General features: G+C 56.7%; 2 protein-coding genes across 2 annotated transcripts; one reads left to right on the top strand and one right to left on the bottom strand.

Annotated features, from left to right (window-relative positions):
- Positions 1 to 202: 202 nt before the first annotated feature.
- On the bottom strand, positions 203 to 9,768 carry RETREG3 (reticulophagy regulator family member 3). Its single transcript, XM_054088142.1, has 9 exons — positions 9,486 to 9,768; positions 7,914 to 8,020; positions 6,112 to 6,142; positions 4,999 to 5,125; positions 4,230 to 4,314; positions 3,664 to 3,801; positions 3,112 to 3,185; positions 2,378 to 2,510; positions 203 to 1,680 (listed from the first exon to the last, which is right to left on the bottom strand). Exons 1-9 carry the CDS (start codon positions 9,659 to 9,661, stop codon positions 1,244 to 1,246), a joined length of 1,308 nt encoding a protein of 435 aa, XP_053944117.1. The 5' UTR covers positions 9,662 to 9,768; the 3' UTR covers positions 203 to 1,243.
- Positions 9,769 to 9,800: 32 nt separating this feature from the next.
- On the top strand, positions 9,801 to 18,378 carry TUBG1 (tubulin gamma 1). The gene is made up of 11 exons (XM_054088141.1): positions 9,801 to 9,957; positions 10,857 to 10,969; positions 11,517 to 11,684; positions 12,183 to 12,251; positions 13,461 to 13,540; positions 14,143 to 14,269; positions 15,020 to 15,106; positions 15,361 to 15,510; positions 16,771 to 16,923; positions 17,192 to 17,353; positions 17,673 to 18,378. The coding sequence occupies exons 1-11, from the start codon at positions 9,909 to 9,911 to the stop codon at positions 17,868 to 17,870; spliced, it is 1,356 nt and encodes a 451-aa protein (XP_053944116.1). The 5' UTR covers positions 9,801 to 9,908; the 3' UTR covers positions 17,871 to 18,378.
- Positions 18,379 to 19,113: the final 735 nt, after the last annotated feature.

Genomic DNA, 19,113 nt, shown 5'->3' on the forward strand with positions numbered 1-19,113 from the left:
AGGGGTCCGGGGGATCCCTAAAGGGGTTCTCAAGGTCCTGGCTCCCTGTTTCCACCCCCACACATGTGCAGAGCCACCAGCCCCGTTCCTCATGCATGCCTAGTCCTGGGAGTCCCTAGAGAGGTCCTGGTGACTCTAGAGAGTTCAGGGGGTCCCCAGGGTCCCCAGAAGGGTCCTGCCTCCCCCTCCCCACACACAGCGCCACCAGCCCTGTTCCCCGCACACGCGCAGTCCTGGGAGGCTCTAGAAGGGTCCTAGGGGGCTCTAGAGGATGTACAGGGGGATCTTGGGAGCCCCCAAAGGAATTCTGTGGGGTCCTGGTGGGCTCTGGTGGTGTCCTTGCTAGGTGCCCACCAAACAGCTTTGGTTGCACCAGGCTGGGAAGCGTCGGGTTCTCCCTGTCCCCAGGACAAACTCGGCAGGACAGAGCAGCTCCATCGTTTCCCTCTGCCAGGGAAGCCCCAGCTCTTTCCCAGAAGCAGCCTCAGAAGTGTGGCACTGCCAGGGTCCTCACCCAACTGTGCCGGAGGACCACAAGGAATTGTTAGCAAACTGTTAGTCCGGATTTTAGGAAAGCAACACAAGAGCAGCCGCACACGCAAATGTTCTCTGCAGGCAATCACAGGAGGTGTCTTATTGCCGTCGTGTCTCTTACAAAACAGCATCACTAGGAAGCCAGAACCAGGGATGAGTGGTCATCGCAAATACAAACACCGTGGCCGTGTCCACAATAGGAGCAAAAGGTTTGTTTCTACCCGGACCTGGATATTGCTGGGAAAGAAGACTTGGATTCTGTGCACATTGTAGGAGCGGAGAATGGTTGTCATAAAGACAGAACAGCATGAAGTCCCAGACACCAAGTCTGAGGGGAAACCAGTCCCATTCACCCGGACACGCATCAGCCCCAGAAGGTTGGCTTTAGGATTGTTCTTGGCTGAGTGGCGGCTGTGGAGCTGCAGACACCACATTTATTGTCTGAGGTGAGAAGTTTCAGAGCAAGCAGCATCCCGCAGGCAGTGCCGGGGCGATTGTGGAGCGCTCACACCAACATCCTTTCCCTACGAGTTTAAATCCAAGCAAGGCTACAGAGTCACAAGTCACAGTGGTGCTCCCAGCCAGGACTGGCTGTCACGTCACTCATACCCACACAGGAGATGATCTAGAGAACTGTGCAAGGCTTTTCCTTCCAGGATTCTCCCTCCACGATGTGCAATAGAAAACCAGCGGAAAGTGGTGGGACTGCTTACTGGCCCCGTGAGCCAGCAGGATCCAGCTGGTTCAGCTCAGACTGATCCAGCAATTCAAAGTCATCTCCTTCCACATCAGTGTCCAAGTCCGAGCTGGCCGTTCTCAGGTAAGTTTTTGCACCTCTCTGGGGGTGGTCGCTGCGTGAGGAGCCTGGCTGAGAGGCTCCCGACAGTGCCAGCTGGATCATCCCCCTGGTGACAAATCCAGCTATGTTGTTTGTCAGATTCTGGACAGAGGGCAGCGCTGCGCCGGATTCTTCTGGGTCATAAGAGAGATGCAGATCTTCTGTTGCATGTGGGCGGAAGGCCAGGCTTGGAATCCCAATGCTGGTGTCATCTTCGTCATCTATGCAAGTTGCTTCCGGGTTTATGGAAGGGAAGTCGGGGAGATCCCTGGCAAATGATTCTTCAGGGTCACTGTGGCCATCCAGGTCTGGAAGAGGAGGAAGTGCTTTAAATGGTGAGGCAGTGGCACAGGCCGCCCAGACAAGTGGTGACTGCCCCATCCCTGGAGGTGTTCAAGGCCAGGTTGGATGGGGCCTTGAGCAACCAGATCCAGAGAGAGGTAGCCCTGCCCACGTCAGGGAGGTGGAACTGCATGGGCTATAAGGTCCCTTCCAACCCAAACCACTCTATGAGGAAACACAGCGCACGTGCCAAACACCCTGCAGGCAGAGAAACACAGAAACTAGGCCATCACCTTCCCATCTCCTGTCACCTCACGGAGCAATCACTTGTTCCTCTCCTCTCACACAGCTATCTTGAATGCCCATGGATTTCCCAGTTCCCTCGCGTGGGATGGAGACACTGAACCAGGCACCTTTTCCAGAGGAAGGCACCCCCTCCCACCTCCTCTCAGCCTTTGCCCTGCAACCAGTATTCCGACAGCCCAAGACTGGCAGAGCTGGATCTGCCTGTGAAGAGCCGCTGCCAGTGCCCTATTAAAGCACTGCAGGAATTCAGAAGGAAGTTCAGTTCTGAAAAAACAGGTCACTGCATCTTATCTTAGCCAGCAAGGCAGACATCAAACAGCTACACCTCGAGGACAGAGAGGCAGCGAATGCATCCTCCCTCCCACTGGCACCTGCTCAGCATTCCACACCTCCCGGAAACTGCCCATTTCTTCTCACCTTCCGATCCCTCTGTCAGGGGAGTCTGGCCCCTCGAGAGGTTAAACATTCCATTTTCAGTGTAGGAAACCTCAGCGTCCGAATGCTCCGAGTCAGAGATAGTCAGTTCCTTGGCGACCACCGAATCATCCAGCTTGGAAACAGGAGAAAAGATTGAAAATATCAGCACTGGGAAGTTTAGTCCTGCACCTCAAAACAAAACACACGATCCGGTGGCTGCCAGTTAAACCCAGCCCTCACAGAGGTTGGTATCCAAGGCTCATTTCAAACTTTACCACCTAGCCTAAGAGACTGCAGTTGGCACAAGCAGCACTGGGCATATTTGAGTGAGAGAGAACAGCAAAGACCTATCCAAAAGAATATCCTCATCCAATTTTCCATCACAACTCAGCTGCACTGTGCTGGATACGGAGCCACATGCTGCCTGTCCACGCACTGCAGTGAGTTTGTTCTATTCAGCCAAGCTTTTCTATTTCTATGGCCTCGAGTTGTGCCAGGGGAAGTTTAGATTGGATATCAGGAAAAAAATCTTTTCTGAAAGAGTAGTGAAACACAGGAAGAGGCTGTCCAGGGCAGTAGTGGAGTCTCCATCCTTGGGGGTGTTTAAAAAGTGAGTAGATGCAGCACTTTGGGACTTTGTTTAGTAGGGATGGTGGGGTTGGGCTGATGGTTGGACTTGCTCTTAAGAGGTCTTTTCCAACCTTAATGATTCTATTTCAGATATGCTTTATTACCTTGGGACAGAACGCAGCGAGCTCTTCTTCACTGTCACTCCCATCATCCTCAGCCTCTTGATGCTGGCGACGCACTGTCAGAAACCAGAGTCAAAGCTTATTATTGCTGCTAGGACAGGGGCCTGTACGGGACCAGCCTTAAGCCGAGGAAGAAACCCCTAAACTGGCAAGCTTGGATAGAACAGAATGCAGCATGAGCAACCTGATCATTTCTGACTGGGGCTGCTGCAGATCTTTTGCCAAGATGAACATGTTTAGCAGCTCTCTTGCACTGAGTCCCTCCTCTTTTTTTTCAGTGCAATATGGAACACACAGTTCCAGCAGCTGAGAAATGAAGCAGCTCAGCATCGTGAAAAGCTCGCGCCAGCAGCTAACCAGCAGACACCCACAGAGGCAGAGCTGTCTCGCTCCCTTCCCAAAGCGGTTTGCAAGCATTTGCCAAGGGCGCTGGACGGCCACGCTGTACGCGCAGCCCTGGCCCACACCACAATCCGGAGCTTGGTTTGCAGGCTGTTTCAGGTAGAGGGTCAGGAAGAGAGCACAGAAACTTACGTTGTTTCCCCCGCTGCTTTGATATCATGTAGCCTCGAACGCTGAAATCCAGCCGCTGCAGAGCTGGCTCCAGCTTCATGTACATGCGCTGCCCCAGTCTGTGGTAGACAGCAAGGGGCCACAGCAGGACGAAGAGCACTGAGGCAAGTGGGAATGCCGATTAGGAGGTTGTTCAGGATACTGCTTGGCAAACACCTTGCCTATTGTGCAATGCAGTGTAACAGACACAGCGTGCAAGATCTGAGTACAACAATGCCGTGGGAGGCGGTCAGAATTGGTGCGATCAACTCTGCCAGTTCAACAAAATTGAGAGGCCAAAAATTGATAGCTAACAGCACTCAGATCTACAGTTACAAAGCACTGAAACATGTTCTCTTTAGACTAGAGACTTTCCAGTCCTGGCCAAGAACCACCACATTCCAGGTAGAATGTATTATTTTAAATGTTAATGCCATTCACATACGCTTTCCTTTTCAGCAGAAGAGCCCCATCCCTCCAACACTCAGCTCCCACCCATCTCCACCCCTTTCACTTGTAGGTCTGTATCAGCACAGAGATCTACTTACACATCAAGTAGGAGAGGATGAGTCCAGGGATATAGCGGCCCAGGACAGCCAGGAAAGTAAAGACTCCACACGCTAGAAGGCAGAACTGAAGACATGGGACACAGTGAGTTTCCAGGGCTAGAGCAGTGGATTCACTCAGCTCCTGATTATCTTGTTTCCTGTGAATTCTAGGTCAAGTCATAACTCTAATGACAGCAAAGCCTTCCAAGTGTTCCACCACCCAACTCTAGGACAAGAACAGACAGAGGAAGGATCTGGCTTCTGAGCAACGGCCTCTGCCTTGGAATATGAGAAGCTTCCCAAAGCAGGTGCGCTACAAGGAAGAAAAGCAAGGAAAAAGCTAAAGACAGAGCTCTTGGAAGTGGAAAGGACAAGGACAGCACCAGTGTTACAGGTTTTGAGGTCTAAGCCTCAGAAAAAGATAAAAAAAGAAAAAAAAAGCAACTTGACACACTTTCTCAAACTGCTAAAATCCAATGAGGGAGAGGAATTTTGCAGAGGCTATAAAAAGCTTCCAGAAGGAGCAGCTGCATTTTCCCTTCACCATGGCAATCAACACGCTGCCACTCCTTTTCTCCTCCCTCCTCTGCAACCTGACTATCCCGCCTGAGCTTCCCATCCCTCCCCCAACTTCAAAGCCATGGGGCTGTAGGAACCTCCCATGTTCCAGTGCCATCAGCCAGTGCCAGATGCCACCACCGAAGGACACTGGCGCTAAGCAGAGGCTCCACACCAAACAGTTTGTTTGCTGCACCCTGTACGTTCTTACCTTTCCAGGGTTTTGCCTCTTGAAAATGAAGAGATTGCTGAAGAAGTTGGTCCCAGCCACCCATCCTTCAGCCAAGTGGTGACAGAGCTCTGGCACCCCGAGCAACCGAGGGTGAACATATCCCCAGCTGCACGGAAAGGAAGAATTTGGGAACAGACATTACTGCCCCCACATCTGTGCAACGTCAACTCTTACAAACACTTATCTCAATACTGCCTTCTCCTCCCCACCAGGTGCTGGTGTTAGAAATTTCAGTCACGCAGTCTTTCGGTTTAGACTGCTTTCCATGCTACTGGAAGGAAAGGGCAGCATAGAAGCAAATCAGACAAAACTGTTTGCTTTTTCCGCATTGATTTGGTCAACTGCAAACCTCGAGAATTCAGCACAAGGTTTACAGGCTGCCTTGTAACTCAATGTATTCAGTTACTTCGGAGGCACTGCCTTTGGCAAGTTCTATTAGTGGTTCTTAGCTGCCAGTCAGAGCACCTGAGGGTTAGGAAGAGCAACTCCTTTTGTACCTGGGCCTCTTGTAAAAGAAAAAAAGTCACCTGGCAACAGCTCAAGTGACTTAATCTGGAGCTGAGTTCCAGCACAGGCAGGCAGAAAGGTGTGTCCAGAGAGAGGAAGGTGTGAGACAACACCCAGTGCTTCTCAGCCATTCATTAAGGCTGCAGTCAGATCAGAACTATGCAGTAACGACTCCTGGGATGAGCTGGTTAAACATTGCCTAGGGAGTCCCAGAAGACATGAAATTCTGGAATTTTTATTCTCAAAAAATATTGGGTTTGTGCTACTGGAAGCCCAGACAAAACGAAATGCTTTTAAGGTACCATCTCTCACTTAAGGGTGCAGGGGGAAGAGGCAGGGGAAGTTTTACCACACTCAAGCAAGCGTTATCAGAGGTGGGTATGAGGGAAAGGTCCAGATAACAAAGACTTGGGCAAGTCAAAAATTTGTCAGAGGGCCTTGGCAGAGTCCGGGGCTCCATCCTCCCTCCACTACGAAGCTCCCTCTTCCTCTTCCTTCCTCGCTCAAAGCAGCCAACGTTACAAGCACAACGACACAGCATCACAGCAAAGCGCCAAACAGCAGAGGATCCAATTAGCGTCCTACCTCTCATTGTCTAATTCATCAGGTCTTGCCACTAAAATATTAAGAACAGACATGAGATTAGTTGCAAGGAATTTGCCACGACAACAGGTAGCTCTTGGGGTTTAAGTGAATCTTTAATGGGGAATGTCTGGAACGGACATTAACTGCGGTTAAGAACCGGAGACGCATAGTTCCATATCACATTTTGAACGTGTATGTGTGACAGCACAAAATCGCAGGAGCCTCCTTGTTGCTCCTCAGTATTTTTTGGATGCTGTCTGGGAGGCTGCTCCAGTTACAGTGACCGGAATTCCATCTCCCTCCTTCCCCTGCTCACACCCAGACAGCGAGGGAAGAAGAGTTTTCTTCGAGAGGTATCCAAGATTTAAGCCTTTTGACTTAAATCTCACTCTCACTCAGGCTAGGAGTTGAAAAGTGGCCCAGGGATCTACCAGTCACCCTGACAAATCAAAATCAAGGTCATATGGGGGTTAGGCAGACACTTCCTCGTCACTTTGACTACAGAGCCTGAGCCAAGTTGCTTCTGGACACTGAGGAGACCTCCAATGCCTTCCCAAGAACTATGGAAACACAGGCTGGAGCTGGAAGCAGGAGCTGTACAGCTGGTTTGTTTAGAAACTACTTCTGAGCACACACAAACCAGACGCGCTGCTCTCAAACCAACCCGCCCACACAAAGCTGCCAAGAAGCCCAGAAGGCCAAATGTAACCTGGGCTGCATCAAAAGAATTGTGGCCAGCAGAGCGAGGGAGAGGATTCTGCCCCTCTACTCTGCTTTGGTGAGACCTCACCTAGAATACCACATCAAGCTCTGGAGTCCTCATCACAAGAAGGACATGGACCTATCCAGAGGAGGCCAGAAGAATGATCAAAGCCCTGGAACACCTCCTTTGTGAGGACAGGCTGAGAGAGCTGGAGTTGTTCAGCCTGCAGAAGAGAAGACTCTGAGGAGACCTTAAAGCAGCTTCCAGTAACGAAAGGGGGCTTATAAGGGAGATAGGGGAAAACTTTTAGCAGGGCCTGTAGCAATAGGACAAGGAAGTTATGGTCTTAAACTAAAAAAGGACTGGTTTAGACTAGATATTAGGAAGAAATTTTTTATGCTGAGGGTGGGGAGGCCGTGGAACAGGTTGTCCAGAGCAGCAGTGGCTGCCCAATCCCTGGAGGGGTTCAAGGCCAGGTTGGATGGGGCTTGGAGCAACCGGATCCAGTGGGAGGTGTTTCTGCCCATTGCAGAGGGGTGGAATTGGATGGACTTTAAGGTACTTTCCAACCCAAACTTTCCTGTTTTTAAGAATGGCAGCGTTCAGGAGAGTTTTAATATTGCAAATGAAAAACAGAACAGCTTTGTGTACTGACAGCTTGAGACCAACTTCACAAACTGTCGTTAAGATGACTCGCCTTTGAAAATCTCTATGCAACAGCAAGGCTGGGACCCATCTCCATCCTCAAACACAAAGCTGGTTTGTTACAGATGCTGAGGAAAAATCCAGATGTATTCCACACATGCCTCAATTTCTGGCTCTTGTACTGAGTGCTTGGAAGGTGAATCAGTGCTTCAAAAGCTGCAACAGTTCACATGCACCAGATCCTTTGAGATTATGAGACAAATACCAGTATTTCTAGCTTGAAAACCTTTTCTCGTGTTTATGCTGGTTAGGATTTTCCACCCTGCTTCTAGACTCACAAAGCCGAACCTCTGGGATTTTAAGCACTGAGCTCCCGGCGGTGCAAAGCCTCTGTGCTTCTAGGGCTAAAATCAGGGCTTGGTTTGCTGGTATCAACTCAAATGTCACAACTTACCTCCAATTTCAGGCCAGATTTTGTTCTTCCACTGATCCACACAAACTGCAATCATCAGGGTAAACGCAACCAGGAACAGCAAGCGGAGAGAGGTTAGAGCGAAAAACCTGCGGGAAAGAAAAACAAATCGGTACCGACTCGACCCGGGCAGTGCACACAGAGGGGTGACACAATCAGATGCGGTGTGCGCCAATGCTTCATCCCTGACTATCCTGCTGTGTTTGGAACAGCCGGTGAGCCCCGTGCTTCATCCCTGACCATCCTGCTGTGTGTGGAACAGCCGGTGAGCCCCGTGCTTCATCCCTGACCATCCTGCTGTGTGTGGAATGCCCAGTGAGCCCCGTGCTTCATCCCTGACCATCCTGCTGTGCGTGGAACAGCCAGTGAGCCCCGTGCTTCATCCCTGACCATCCTGCTGTGTGTGGAATGCCCAGTGAGCCCCGTGCTTCATCCCTGACCATCCTGCTGTGCGTGGAACAGCCAGTGAGCCCCATGCTTCATCCCTGACCATCCTGCTGTGTGTGGAATGCCCAGTGAGCCCCGTGCTTCATCTCTGACCATCCTGCTGTGTGTGGAATGCCCAGTGAGCCCCGTGCTTCATCCCTGACCATCCTGCTGTGCGTGGAACAGCCAGTGAGCCCCGTGCTTCATCCTTGACCATCCTGCTGTGAATGGAATGGCCGGTGAGCCCCGTGCTTCATCCCTGACCATCCCACTGCGTGTGGAACAGCCTGAGGCTGCCGGTGAGCCCCATGTTTCATCCCCAAGGCAGCAGGCACACTCCTCCCCGGGGACCAGCTTACCGGGGCCATGATCCTGCACCCACCCAAGCTCCCTCCCACCACGTGGACCGAGCTCCGGGCTCACAAACCCTTGTGCAGCCCCCCGGGCCGAAGTGGGGTGGGAGGGACCGAGCCGGTGGCTCCCGTGCTACCAAGCAGAGGGAGTAGGGGTGAAGGGATGGAATCGAGTTGGTGTCTCCCGCGTTACCCAGTGACGGGGGTCGGAGGGCGAGCCGTGCGTGTGTGGAACCGAGCCGGTGGCTCCTAGAGAACCGAGGGGCGCGGTAAAGCAGAGCCAGCGACTCCCGCCGTACCGAGTGGTGTGGGGCGGAGAGCAGAGCCGGCAGCCCCTGCACTACCGAGCAGCGAGGTGGGGGAACCGAGCGGGTGGGCGAGGAGTGGGAGGGGAGGAGAACCGGCGGCTCCTGCCGTACTGAGTGGCGGGGAGGGCGGTAGATCCCACGGTACCGAGCGGCAGGGGAAGGTTGGAACGGAGCCGGCGGCTCCCACGGTACCGAGCCGGGGGGGTGGGGGTGGAACGGAGCCGGCGGCTCCCACAGTACCGAGTGGCGGGGGGGAGGTGTGGAACGGAGCCGGCGGCTCCCACGGTACCGAGCGGCGCGGGCGGAACGAAGTCGGTGGCTCCACGGTACCGAACGACGCGATGGTTCGCGCACCCACGGCCGCTCCGCCGCAGCCCAGGGCCCGGGTGGGACGCGCCTGCCGCCATCAGGAACACCCCCTACCGGCCCCGGTGCCCCCGGCCTCCCCCGCCCCGCCGCCCGCTCACCAGAAGAGCCCGTGCGCCGCCGCCCAGCACAGCGCGCTGCGCCCCGGCCGCTCCCAGACGAGCGCGGCCTGCACGGCGCTCAGCAGCGGCTCGTACGGTCCCAGGCGGGCCCGCAGCGCCACGCTCAGCGCCTGCACCCGCCGCTGCCGCTCTCCCGGCCCCGCCGCCGCCGCCATGGCCGCCCCGCGGCATCAACATCCGGCCGCCCCGTGCGCGGGTCTTCCGGCTGCTGCCAACATGGCGCCACCCTGTTTAGCCGTAAGGAAGGCAAGCGGGCGCCGCCATCCTGACGCATGCGCAAAAGCCGCGGTGTGGCGGGGGGGGCAGGGGAGCCGGAAGTGCGCGGCGCGCAGGCGCGGGGCGGTTGGCGCCGAGGCGGGAGTGGCGGGCGGAGGAGCGGGGCGGAACTGGGCCTAGGCCGCCATGCCGCGGGAGATCATCACCCTGCAGCTGGGCCAGTGCGGCAACCAGAGTGAGCGGGCCGGGGCGCCGGGCGAGGGCGACAAGGGGCGGGGGGGGCCGGGATGCTTGAGGGCCGTAGGGGGGGCTGTTAGGGGGCGTGGCTTGGCGATGAATGGGCTGACCTGCCTGTGAATGGGTGGGGGTTGATTATGAATGGGCGGGGTCTGTGGATGGGCGGGGTCTGGTTATGAATGGGCGGTGCTTGATTGTGAATGGGCGGGGTTTGAATATGAATGGGCGGGGTCCGGTTATGAATGGGCGGTGCTTGATTGTGAATGGGCGGGGTTTGATTATGAGGGGGCGGGGTCCAGTTATGAATGGGCGGTGCTTGATTGTGAATGGGCGGGGTTCTTTGTGAGTGGGAGAAGTCTGAATGGGCGGCTCTGTTTAATGCATGGGCGGTGCTTGCTTATGAGTGGGCGGTGCTTGCTTATGAGTGGGCGGGGTTTGTTTATGAATAGGCGGGGTTTGTTTATGAATGGGCAGGCAATCTTAAGAATGGGTGGGTTTGTTCATGAACGAGCAGGGTGTGGTTGTAAATGGGCGGGGCCTGGCTGTGAATGGGCGGAGTCTGTTTATGAACAGGTGGGGGTTGGATGTGCATAGGCAGCTCTGTTTATGAATGGGCAGGGCCTGGCTATGAGTGGGCGGAGCTTGACCAAGAGGGGAAAGGGCTGATTGAGGAGGTGGTGTGTGTTGGGGGGGTGGGGTCTGATTGTGTATGGGTGGGGCTTGATCGAGGGGCGTGGTCCAAATGAGAGGGAGTGGGGTCTGGTTGAGATGGGGCTGAGGCTGCCAGACATGGGGTGTTCCAGGCTCGGTCTGGGCCCCAGTATGGGGGACTAGTACTGGACCAGCCCTGCCCGGCCCTGGACCCAGACCTGTCCCCGCTGATCATTTTCCCCGCAGTCGGGTTCGAGTTCTGGAAACAGCTCTGCGCGGAGCACGGCATCAGCCCCGAGGGTATCGTGGAGGAGTTTGCTACCGAGGGCACTGACCGCAAGGATGTCTTCTTCTACCAGGTACTTCCAGGCGCTGCCCCAGCCTGCTCTGGGGCATAGAGGAGCGGGTGCCTTCCCTCGTGCCTGGGATGGTCCACGCTGGGATGAAGGAAGGCAGGGCTGCCTGAGGATGCTTCGTCTCTCTCTGGCCACCTCCTGTTTGGGGACCTGGGGGCTAACACTGGCCCCGGGCTGGTTTGAGTGGCAGCCTCATCCGAGCGCTCCTAGGCAGCACGCTGCCAGGGCTCTGCAGCCTGCGCTCCTGTTTCTAGAAATGGATGTGTTGTGGAGGCAGAAACACGAGGCTGAGGCTGCCATAGATAGCGCCTGACATAACCAGAGCTGCCCACCTCCACCTGCCTAGCATTCAGGATATGCCCGAGGGGCGCCTAAAGTTCCTGCGTTATGGATAGGCTGTAGATAAGGAATTTCCCTTCGTCCCTGCCTGCACTGCCTGTGCCGTCCTCTCCCGCAGCCCAGGTGTGACACACGCGCCAGCAGTGTGTCTTGCAGTAAGAAGCAGCTCTGAGCCATGACCGCATCGTGATCTTACTGTTCCTTGTTAAAGGCAGACGATGAACACTACATCCCGCGAGCCGTGCTGCTGGACCTGGAGCCCCGCGTCATCCACTCCATCCTGAACTCCCCTTATGCCAACCTCTACAACCCAGAAAACATCTACCTGTCTGAGCATGGAGGGGGAGCAGGCAACAACTGGGCCAGTGGCTTCTCACAGGTAACGGCTCTGGCGTGGGCAAACATCAGTCAGCTTGTTGGGTATGAGGCTGTGTAGGTGGGGAGGCCCTGGCCCAGGTTGTGCAGGGACAGAACGAGAGGGAACAGTTTTCAGCTTGAAGAGGGGAGATTGAGATGAGATCTTAGGCAGAAATGTTTTCCTGTGAGGGTGGGGAGGCCCTGACCCAGGTTACCCAGAGCAGTGGTGGCTGCCCCATCCCTGGAGGGGTTCAAGGCCAGATTGGATGGGGCTTGGAGCAACCGGATCCAGTGGGAGGTGTCCCTGCCCATGGCACGGGGTGGAACTGGATGGGCTTTAAGATCTCTTCCAATGCAAACCATTCCATGATTCTATGAATAAATGCCTCATCATTCTGCAGAGAGTTTTGCCTGACACTGTGACACCCTGAGCCAATCCACCTTGGCTTCACAGAGGGCTTGGGCAGCTCTTCTCTGTTTCCTGTGGGTAAAGAACAAATCCTGGTCTGATCTCTTGCAGGGAGAAAAAATCCACGAAGATATTTTTGACATAATAGACAGAGAGGCTGATGGGAGTGACAGTTTGGAAGTAAGTAAACCAGGAGATTTGGCTCCAGTTGTCCTGCTTGGTGTTTTCAGAGCTCGGCTGCTGTTTTATAAGGTCAAACTCAGCCCTTAAGTGTACGCAGACCCCCTTGCGTGCTCCTGGGTGCCACACAGAGAACACGCAGGGAGAGGCACAAGGAAAAGGAGGTCTTTCACGTCTCTACTGCATCTGCCAGGCTTCCCTAGAAGCCTTCTCCCTCAATGGAACACTTTTCTGCCCCAAATGCTGCTTGCATCAGGCTCTTCCCACAGGATACAGTCCACGGGAAGAGTTCCAGGCATTATGGTGCGTTTTCCTTTCCCTGTTCCACCTCCCTCCCACGGCTCTTTCCCCGCTCCAGCCGAAGCGGGGTGCACACTGCTTGTTCCCCCAGCGCAGACCTTCGCAGGCAAGTAGGGCAGTGTTGGAGCAGGGAACCTCCTGCTTCTCTGTAGTGGGAGCCACAGGCTGCCAGCAGGAAGCTGTTTAGATCCAAAGTTGCCGAGTGCTTTGATATCCATGGAATGAGCGCAGGCAGCTGCAGTTAAAGGGGCACTGGGGGTACCGACAGCTCTTCGGCTGTTTTGCTGCGTGCCTCTGGCAGGACCTTGGCCACAAGCTGTGTGGTTTACATCCCTACAAACCTGTTTCCTGTGCATAGATGGACAGAGCTCCCTGGTGTTTGTGTCAGGCTGTCACATGGCAACAGGGGAAGGGAAATGGCTTTGTAAAATAAGTCGACAGAAGATCCCAGTACCCATTGTGGGACCTGGAGCCGCTGGGAGCTGCCCGGGAGTCGGGTGCAGGGAGCTTGGCCTCGGGCACTAAAGAAGGAGGGGAATGGCATGGGGGGCCTGGCGACAGGGCTGAGAATGTGTACTTCTGTGTGACCAACTGAACACTGAAGATGAGGTTGGCACTCTTCGGAAGTCTCTTCTTGGGTGGGAAGAATCCAAGAGGCTCCTGAGCTGCAGTTGCACTTTGTAGTGTTTGCAGAGATGTGGATTCCACCCATACTGGCCAGAGTGGCCCAATGAGCGCGTGGCTGCCGCTGCAGTCTGGAGGAGCCAGGGCTCCTCTCTGCTTAGTCTGCAGGTGTCAGCTCTGTGCTCTTAGTTATCACGGTGGGGAGTTCTTGCCTTGGCTGGTGAGGCTTTGCTGGCTCTGGGGCCGAGCTGGACCTTGAACTGCCTGCATTCTGCTTCCTTCCAGGGATTTGTGCTTTGCCATTCCATTGCTGGTGGAACAGGCTCCGGGCTGGGTTCCTACCTCCTGGAGCGACTGAATGACAGGTAAGCGTTCAGCCTCGGCCCCTTCCCTCCCGTGGAGTCTTGCCCAGCCTGGGCACCCTGCCAGAGCGAGGAACTGGCAAGCGCTGACGCAGAGCCACCGCCCCCACCCAAACAGTGTCTTGTGCAATCCCTGGCGCACTGCCCGGGGAATGGATGGCTCCTGATACCCCTGGGGACTTGAGAGGCTCCAAAACTGGAGTCGAAGCTGTCTAAACTCTGCCTTCCCTCAGCCATTCTTATCAGGCAGCTGCTTTCTGACCCCCTGTCTGTGCGAGGGGGGGTGGGAGGCTCTAGCTGTGGGTCTCTGCACTGCCACCCCTGCCTGTTTCAGCTTGCAGCCTCTTGAAAACACTTGTTAGCAACTGCTTAATCAGCCTGCAGGGCTCAGCCTTGCCTGTAGCTCTGTCTGGCAGCCCGCTCCTGTGCTGCTAGGGTAGGCACTGCTGGGACAAATCCTCTTCTTCCCTGGGAGCCGACTTTGGTGAGCAGAGCTGGTGACTCACTGCTGTCCTGAGCCCTGGAGACTGCAAAGGGAGTTTGTGGGAGGAGAGCGTGCTGGCTCGGTGCTGTTAACCCTTCAGGTGGCTGCGTTCTCTCACCAGGTATCCTAAGAAGCTGGTGGAGACCTACTCGGTTTTCCCAAACCAGGATGAGATGAGCGACGTTGTAGTGCAGCCGTACAACTCTCTGCTGACACTGAAGAGGCTGACTCAGAACGCTGACTGCGTGGTAAGAGTCCTGCTGCAGGTCAGGCTGGCAGTGCAGCCACCTCTCGCGCGGCAGCCCTGTCCCCACCTGCTCAGAACCACAGATTTGCTGCCTGAGCACTGTCTTGGTGTGGGATGAGCACTGCAGCCATGAGCATTGTGTGAGTGAAGCTCTTGGTGCAGCAAGTGCACCTCGTCCAGAGGACTGAGCTGATGTGGTGACTTTAGGGACAAGGTCTCTGCGCCAACCCCTGCTGGGCTGTCCGGCTTCGTGTGTCTGCCTCTGGGATCCAGCAGATTCTTCCCATGGCAGCAAGGACCATCTGTGCTTCCTCTTTGTAGCTGTGCATTCCTCTTGAACTGGAGTCCAGCATCGCTTTCAGCACCCACAAGCCCCAGCAGCATCCTAACTGAGGCACTGCTTGTCCTTCCCAGCTTCTCTCCACACGTGGCAGGGCACGAGCAGCCACGCCGGAGCTGCTAGGGCGGCAGGTTACTGTCAGGGGGTGGCCCAGAGGCAGTGCTCTTTAGGAGAGCGCTGGGGAGCTCAGCCAAGACGAGAGGAAAGAGCTTCCATTGACAGTGTCGGTTACGCTCCAGAGATGAGTCAGCTCGCGGTTTCAAGTGTCTGCCACCTGCCGCAGAGGGCTCTGCCAGGCTGCGGCGCTCAGGGCCTGCGCTGGGCAATCCGGGGCCTTCAGACGTGTGGCTGGGGCTGCCCTTCCTCAGGCTGCCTCCGAGGCTCTTCACAAAGCTGGATTTTCTCTTGCAGGTGGTTCTGGACAACACAGCCTTGAATCGGATCGCGACAGACCGGCTCCATATTCAGAACCCATCGTTCTCTCAGATCAATCAGCTGGTGAGAATGGCTCTTTCTTTCCTCTGGAGAAGCCAGAGTGGGGCTTCCCCACTGTCTCAATTTGGTCTGAGCCTGCTCTGTGGGCAGGGCCAGCTGGTGGGCACGCTGAAGCTAGGAATGAGGGTCCCCTGCCCTTCCTGTGACAGCCTCCATGGGCACCCCAGCTTCTCCCTGGCATATCTGCATGAAACAGGTTTTGACTGTGCTCCTGGGCCACACAGTGAGGCAGACACTGACCCCATCCTCTCCCGCAGGTCTCTACCATCATGTCTGCCAGCACCACCACACTCAGGTATCCCGGGTACATGAACAACGACCTGATCGGGCTGATCGCCTCCCTGATCCCAACCCCTCGGCTGCACTTCCTCATGACAGGCTACACGCCGCTCACCACCGACCAGTCGGTAAGGCAGAGCTGCCAGGCATTCCTCCTCTTCCCCAAGGGCAGGAGGAGCTGCCACGCTCTCCTCGTAACATCCGTCGGTCCCGCGTTCTTGGTGTGAGCTGTAACTGCCTGTTCCAAATCCTGGGCCCGTGCGCCCACACCACGTGAGAGCCGCGTGTGATATGAATCAGACATGAGCAGGCAGTTGTGCTTGTGCTGGTCTTCCTGCCGTATGCATCAGGATGGCTGCGGCAGCTCTGGGAGAGTCGACAGCATCTGATCTGATGAAACAATAGCGCGAGCCCAGCGAAGTGGCCGTGCCCGGGCTGTTTGGGTCAGAACACTGATAATCATTGTCATGCCAAGAGTGACGGTGGGCTCCAGGCACCAGCCACTTCTGAGGGCTTGGTCTATATCCTCCGAGGGGATTGCCACCCTTGGCTGCGTTGTTCACTCCCGCTGGTGCATGTCCCCTCAAGCCAATGTCCCCTCAGCGCTGCCGGTGAGAGCAGGGCAGCTCTGTTTCGAGAGGTGCTCACCTGCGCTGGCTGCCTCTCGGTTCTGCTGGGAGCTCACAGCTGCTCTTCTCCTCTCGTTGTGTGCATTTCCTCAGGATGTTACTCAGAGAAGCAAATCTGAAAAACTGCTGGCTCTGAAAAGGGTATCGAGCGTGTGATGTGTCCTCCTAGGAGGAGTGTGGGGAGGGCTCAGCCAGTGCCTGGAGGGGGGCTACCATGCCCTGAGCTCTCCTTGCCACGGGCACGCTGGCGCCAGTCCTGGCTGTGGCCCTGTGGCAGGCAGCAGCCACGCAAAGCCAGTGACAGCCCGTGGGGACTGCAGTGGCTGAACTGCCCACGGGCTGGGTGCAGGGTGAGGTGGGAAGGGGTTGCTGTGGGGAATGACCCTTCTCCTGTCCTCCAGCTCTGCCCCTCACCTTGACAGAGGAACGGAACAAGTTTGACAGCAACATGAAATGTGTCGCTGTCACTCTGGTCTCAGCTGAGCTTCATCCCAGCCCCTGCTGGGCTGCTGGAGCTGCAGCTTGGTCCCCTTGTCTTGGAGCCTCTGGCAACGCTCTGGCTCTCAGTCTGGCTGTGCCTGCTGTGTGACTTTGGGATTTCCCTGTCCTGCATGCGGCTTTGCATGTGGCTCCATCCCCAGGATGAGGGATTCTCCATCCAGCTGCCCTCCACTCCTGTGTGCGTTTGTGTGCGTGCAGGGCAGTGGGAGGAAAGGGAACAGCGCTCCTGCTCCCTCTGATCCCGGCTGCCGTTTGCAGGTGGCCAGCGTGAGGAAAACCACAGTCCTGGATGTGATGAGAAGGTTGCTGCAGCCTAAAAACGTGATGGTGTCCACAGGGCGAGACAGGCAGACCAACCACTGCTACATCGCCATCCTCAACATCATCCAGGGAGAGGTGGATCCCACGCAGGTGAGTTCCTGATGCGGATGGAAACAACATGGCCTGCCAAGGAAGGCGGCGGTCGTGTCTTTCTACAGGGGGATGCTGGGGTGAGGCTGAGCGGTGCTGGAGAACTGGCTCCAAGCTGCTCCTGTTGGGGCTCTGACCTCGTGGAAAGGCCATGAGGAACCTCCCTGCCTGCTGTTTGCTGAACTCCACCTTCCTGAGGAGCAGCTCCACGCTCTGCTGGGACCAGGCTGCTTTGCCCTGCTACCCCTTGCTGCTCTTATCCCACCAGGTTCACAAGAGTCTGCAGCGGATCCGGGAGAGGAAACTGGCCAACTTCATCCCTTGGGGTCCTGCCAGCATCCAGGTGGCTTTGTCACGCAAGTCTCCCTACCTGCCGTCCGCACACCGCGTCAGCGGCCTCATGATGGCCAACCACACCAACATCTCCTCGGTGAGTTGCTGACATCCTTCCACTCACAAACCCCTCCAAGGCTTTCACAAAGCCAGGGGAGGGTGGGCAGCTCTCAGCTGGGCTCAGGTCTGGGGTCCTATCAGTCCTGCTGCACTCCTGGTGCCGTTTTCCCTGGAGGAGGCTGCAGGATTTCCTCTCCCTGACCAAAGGCAGCCTCAGAAGCATGAGCTGATCCTGCGTGCTGGCTGGGTGCAGTGCCTGCACTGCCTGCCTCCTCCCGGGCAGCAGCCTGGGGCGGTTGGAACCTCCCTATCCCGCGGGATCCCTGGGGAGATCTGACCGCTGCGCTGCTCTCCAGCTGTTTGAGCGGACGTGCCGGCAGTATGACAAGCTGCGCAAGCGGGAGGCCTTCCTGGAGCAGTTCCGCAAGGAGGACATCTTCAAGGACAACTTTGACGAGCTGGACAACTCCCGGGAGATCGTGCAGCAGCTGATCGACGAGTACCACGCGGCCACGCGCCCTGACTACATCTCCTGGGGCACGCAGGAGCAGTGAGAGCCCTGCCCACGGACAGGAGGGTCCCACGGCTGCCTCCACGCACGCTGGCAGAGATTGTCTCTGCCGTGCCCACGTTTAGCACCCCTCAGCGCTGCCCGGCTGCAGTGCGGTCATCGCCCCAGCTGCACACCCACGCTGCGCTCCTCAGCGGAAGCGGCTCTGCAGGGAGCAGCACTGCCCCTGAAAATCCCTTGGCGGGGGAACAGCCTCCGCTCCACCACCTGCCCTGGCCCAGGGTGGGACTGGGCAGCTCCGCACTGTGCTGGTACCTCTGCCCGTGGGAGCAATGCTCGCTCGGAGGAGGGAAGAGAGCAAACCCAGGGGCTTGGAACGGGGCCTGGCCCAAAACGTTGGGTGCACGCAGCCCCTGTGGCCAAAAGGCTGTGTGTGGCTGGGCTAGTCCTTGCCCTGGGCAGAAGCCCTGTTCCTCCTTTGCCAGATCAGGCCTGGGGCACAGGCTGTATCTATATTTTTGTAGGTTATTTTGCTTTAATAAAGGCTGTTCTTGCACTGACGCTGCCTCCACGGCTCCTGGTGCAAGCAGCTGGGCAAGGAAGCACCCGCAGACGCTGCCAGGGCTAGTGTTCACCTTGCCCAGCTGGCCAGCCCTGCTGCGCTGCCGCATCCTGATGCCATCCCAGTTTGGCGGGAGCACTGAACTGGGGCCACAGCTCACCTGCACGTCCCGGTGGTGCCTGGGGCTCGCCCTGCCCCAGCCGGCAGCGTGCTGTCTGGGCTTGGGCGGCACTGGGCGACTGCTGTGGCAGAGCCAGAAATACTGGCAGGACCTGCTGGCGCAGCTGACCAGGAACAGGAGCCAGCACTGCCCTGCCCGCAGAGCATGCAGGTGCCTGCAGGAACTGGGAGGCCCGTGCAGGAGGGGCTGAGGTGCCCTCACCGCTCTGGATCCCTGGCAGGGGATGGCACCGCCAGGAAGGACTGGCTGGTGTTGATGGAGATGGACAGAGCAGCTCCGGTCCTGCCCCACATGAGTCAGGCTGTGAGGGACAGGGGTGTGGGGCAGCGCTGGCCCTGGCCCAAGCCCAGGCAGCCCAAGGTGAGAATTAGCCTTTTCCTCTGACCCTGTGGCATGGAGCAGAAGGCTAAAAATACCAGCCCACCATGGCAGTGCCGGCTCCCACACCCTCTCTGGCATCGGCCCCACGGAGGCACCCGCTGCCGGGGCGGCCAGTGCCAGGGGGTGCCGCGGAGCCGGAGCACTGCCCGCGCTCTTGGTGAA

Source organism: Cuculus canorus, chromosome 25, assembly GCF_017976375.1.
Source record: "Cuculus canorus isolate bCucCan1 chromosome 25, bCucCan1.pri, whole genome shotgun sequence".
Classification (NCBI taxonomy): domain Eukaryota; kingdom Metazoa; phylum Chordata; class Aves; order Cuculiformes; family Cuculidae; genus Cuculus; species Cuculus canorus.

Bases quoted from the DNA above. Each gene is read 5' to 3' on its own strand.
- RETREG3 (XM_054088142.1), bottom strand. From the start codon at position 9,661: ATGGCGGCGGCGGCGGGGCCGGGAGAGCGGCAGCGGCGGGTGCAGGCG. The intron at 8,021-9,485 runs GTGAGCGGGCGG...TCTTTCCCGCAG, and splicing joins GCGGCGCACGGGCTCTTCTG to GTTTTTCGCTCTAACCTCTC. The intron at 4,315-4,998 runs GTAAGAACGTAC...CCATGTCTTCAG, and splicing joins AGAGGCAAAACCCTGGAAAG to TTCTGCCTTCTAGCGTGTGG.
- TUBG1 (XM_054088141.1), top strand. From the start codon at position 9,909: ATGCCGCGGGAGATCATCACCCTGCAGCTGGGCCAGTGCGGCAACCAG. The intron at 14,270-15,019 runs GTAAGAGTCCTG...TTTCTCTTGCAG, and splicing joins CTCAGAACGCTGACTGCGTG to GTGGTTCTGGACAACACAGC. The intron at 15,511-16,770 runs GTAAGGCAGAGC...TGCCGTTTGCAG, and splicing joins CGCTCACCACCGACCAGTCG to GTGGCCAGCGTGAGGAAAAC.